Genomic DNA, 3,792 nt, shown 5'->3' on the forward strand with positions numbered 1-3,792 from the left:
AAAGTGTGTACAAATCTCGAACGGGCCGAAATGGATATCGAAAGCTTGATCAAGAAAAGATTAGATTCATTTTTTTCTTTTAGTTATTTCAAATGTTGCAATTATTTTTTAATTTATTATATAATTACTTCTTACTAGCATGACGAAACGGGGGAATGGCCTACGAAAGAGGAACTTTGGATTGACTCGCGAATGAAAGACGTAGATAACTACAAGGATGAGAAAGAAAAATTGATGGGAGAAAAAAGCGTAAGTTCTTTACCTTTGTTATAACAATTAACCTTGTAATTTTATTTTCAAATAATTTTATGTGTAGAAAACGTTATCCCAACAAGCATCGCAAGGGACATGGTTGCCGGAATCGGGAAAGAGTGTTTTGCAAGAAGCTTTGGGAACGTCGTGAGTTTGCGGTCAATCCAAACACACGTCGCGTTTTAAGTATTTTGTTCCTCCAACGCCCAACGAAGAAGTAATGAAGATGCGTCGGGAAATTAGCGAGTTAAAGTCTTTGGTGATGAAGGCCTTCGGTGGAAATGGTAGCATTAATGTCGAGTCGCCTAGTGTCGAGCAAGTGGAAGGGAATCTCAACGCGAAGGTTGTTGATGATAAAGAGATGGCAAATGTTGAAGAACACGTCAATGAAGCGGTCTCTTTAGGTATGTTTAATTTTTTTTATCTATTTATTAAAGATAAATGTTTTGGTATTAAGTTATTGATAAAATTCTTGATTCGCTTAGAACACGACGATGTTGATGATCGTCCGAAGATCGATCCTATCATTGTTGATGATCGTCCGAAGATCGATCCTATTGTTGTGGAAAAACCCAATAGTGTTCGTGCTAGTTGCTCTTTGAATCCAACCACGCCGGTGACACCGAGTTCGGATGAAAGCGTCGAGTGTCTTCTTTTCATTGATGACACCGAGTTTGGAGGCACAATTCATGTTGCAAATGGGCGAGCGTACATGAATGGAGGCGTAGTTCATTTCTCACCTTTGGAGGAAGGAAATTTACGCGTGGCCGTTTTGGGGGTTTTGATTAAAAAAGCAAAATTGCCAATTCCCACCGAAGAAGCTCAAACCGTTGAAGATGCTATAGGCGGGTTTGTCTCGTGGCCAAAGAGACTCATGGAAATGGACTCGGGAATAGAGAGTCGCGGTCCGGTTGTCAAACAACTCTCAAAGCTCGGTTTTGAGAGTGAAGCTAGCATCGATGATGCTAAGAAGATTCCGTACAAGGTGATTAATCCCAAGTATCGATTGCTCGCTCAACATGCCAACAAAGTAATGTTACCGGAAGGGGATGTGATTATGGTCGATGTTAGTCCAAGTCTCGCGGCTATCCCGATTCCTGTGTCATTTGAATAATCCCCTTCCTACAACGCATGATAATCCGTTGTAGAATAATCTCGCCGCGGCTAAGATTTGACGTCGTCGCGGCGAATTTCTCGCCGCGGCGAAGTGTATTATTCGCCGCGGCGAGTTGATTCTACAACGGATTATTATCCGTTGTAGAATGTTCTCGCCGCGGAAAATAACTCGCCGCGGCGACGTATATTTCGAGCCGCGGCGACGTGCTTCTACAACGGATTGAAGATCCGTTGTAGAATAAGTCGCCGCGGCGCGAATTATACGTCGCCGCGGCGAGATGTTTGAAAATGTTTAAAAATTACACAATGGATTCAACCCGTTGTAGAAGCTTCTACAACGCTTAAGAATCCGTTGTAGAAGCTTAGTTTCTACAACGGATAATTAAGCGTTGTAGAAAGCTGTTGGATTCTACAACGGATTTTTAAGCGTTGTAGAAGCTTCTACAACGCAGGATTCTACAACGCTTAAGAAGCGTTGTAGAATCATTCTACAACTGTTTTTAAGCGTTGTAGAATCCTATTTTTATAGTAGTGACACTCTTACAAATTTCAGGTAGTATTATTCTAAATAAAAAACTAGTATCAAATTTTCAGAGATAAAGATTACCGTTGCCATAGTAAAGAATATGAAAATAACAATTAGATCTATAAATAATAGGGACAAGAAATACAAAGAAGAGTTTTTTTTATTCTATGGAAAATTATAATATTAAATCAAAGTTAACTGAATAAAACACTCTTATTTGTATTTGTTGTAAACTTAAAATACTAATTAAAGTAATCTTAAATTTTACACTTAAAATACAATATCTTGACTCTTTAGTTAATTGAAGTAAACTTGAAACTTACATGCTAATAGATGTACGCGTTTTATTGTTTTTCTTCGGTTGGTTGAAGTGGTTTGGAAACCAACGTTAATTAATCAAATCCAAGTTTGATCAAATGAACTCAACTACATGTATCGCACGCAAACAAAAACAAGTAGTGATTTATTTAAAAAAAAAAAAAAAAAAAAAAAAAAAAAAAAAGTAGTGATTTGACAGGTGTTGCTCAATGTTTCGATTGGAATAGAGGCGCGAAAATGCTTGATGGCGTGTTTTTCAGCTCAACATATTTTATTTTAATTGAGTACACACTTGCACCGGCTCGTATAATAAGTTTTAGAATTAATGATATTTTTGGCCCCTCGTCTTGGACCTCTTTAACACCTTGGTCCCTGATTAAAAAACCCTGCAGTCTTGGCCCATTATGATAGTCATTTTTTCACTTTCAGTCATTCTGTTAAAAAAACCGTCAAAACAGATGAAAAATGGATCATGTGCGTATCACGTGCCTTTTAAACGAGGACAAAATCGTAATTTAATAATAAATTAAAAAATAAATCATATTACAATTAAAATTAATAAAATAAAAAATAATAGTTAAAAAAATAAAAATATCTTCTTCTTCTTCTTCTCTCTCTCGCGTTGCTTCTGCGTTGCTTCTCCGTCGACGCAGACCATGATCATCGAGAACTAGGCTGGCTAAATCGAGCTTCGTCGGCCTTTGACTTTGATTGGAAAGGCTCGAAGAGCCCCGAAGAGCCGGTCTTCTTTTCATTTTTGCAAAATTGTAATGAAAGTACAACTGCTTAAAGGGAGACATACAAAAACAACGGAGTATGAAATCATGTCAATCATGTTAATCTTCAACAATGAACTTTATTTCATCACAAAGTGCTTTTTCACTGTGTTGGGAATTCTTACACGACTTAATTGTTGGACAAGAGAAGGGAAACACAAAATCCTTGCAGCGCTAAACAAAAGCAAGGAGATTTTTTTTATCTGAAAAACCAAGAAAAACCCAGACAATGGTTAGCGATTCTCATCAACAAAAAGCATACGAGTTAAATCAGAATATTACGCAGGAGCGAAGTCAATCATTATTGGGCATCTTTCTCAAGCTTCTCGGCTTGTTCGCGGTTCTTCCTCTCTGCCTCTTGGATTTCTCTTTCGGCGTCCTCTTCTTCTTCGATTTGGTCGAGCTCGTCGAATTCTTTAGCTCGGAAATTAGGCCACCGCCGACCTTGTACTCATCTTCGTCTCCGATGAGAAATAGTCTCTGGTCTGGTCCCGATGCCATTGGGATGTCAACTGCTAGTAGTCGCTCTGAACCTCATCGATTCGGCTCTGACTCTGTGTCCGAAGCTCGAACAAGCCTTAGAGCTTAAAGCTAGGTCGTCGCTCTGGACCTCTCTCCGCCGCCGCGGACCGGCCCAACGTCGATCGCCGCCAGATCCTCCGTCGAGACCTCCAACACCTCCTCCGGCGAAGCGCCGTCGAGAATCGACACAAGGCAGTAACAGAACCCTCTCGTGATCTCCGAATCGCACCCGTCTCCCCATGGCCGGTTCGAATCGACCCAGTCCGAATCCTCCATGGCCGG

The 3,792-nt window shown here is 40.0% G+C and overlaps 1 protein-coding gene and 1 long non-coding RNA gene across 2 annotated transcripts; one reads left to right on the plus strand and one right to left on the minus strand.

Annotated features, from left to right (window-relative positions):
* Positions 1 to 478: 478 nt before the first annotated feature.
* Positions 479 to 2,457, plus strand: LOC149384691 (uncharacterized). The gene is made up of 3 exons (XM_089626130.1): positions 479 to 656; positions 738 to 1,237; positions 2,440 to 2,457. The coding sequence occupies exons 1-3, from the start codon at positions 479 to 481 to the stop codon at positions 2,455 to 2,457; spliced, it is 696 nt and encodes a 231-aa protein (XP_089482256.1).
* Positions 2,458 to 3,048: 591 nt separating this feature from the next.
* Positions 3,049 to 3,412, minus strand: LOC149384692 (uncharacterized). Its single transcript, XR_016301426.1, has 2 exons — positions 3,271 to 3,412; positions 3,049 to 3,191 (listed from the first exon to the last, which is right to left on the minus strand). It is a non-coding gene; the product is annotated as an uncharacterized LOC149384692 (long non-coding RNA).
* Positions 3,413 to 3,792: the final 380 nt, after the last annotated feature.

This window comes from Urtica dioica, chromosome 9 (genome assembly GCF_054948205.1).
Source record: "Urtica dioica subsp. dioica isolate 48M chromosome 9, U.dioica_male_clone48M_v1_H2, whole genome shotgun sequence".
Taxonomy (NCBI): Eukaryota; Viridiplantae; Streptophyta; class Magnoliopsida; order Rosales; family Urticaceae; genus Urtica; species Urtica dioica.

Excerpts from the sequence above, each read along its gene's own strand:
- LOC149384691 (XM_089626130.1), top strand. The coding sequence starts at position 479 with ATGCGTCGGGAAATTAGCGAGTTAAAGTCTTTGGTGATGAAGGCCTTC. Across the intron at positions 657-737 it reads CAATGAAGCGGTCTCTTTAG|AACACGACGATGTTGATGAT; the intron begins GTATGTTTAATT and ends TGATTCGCTTAG.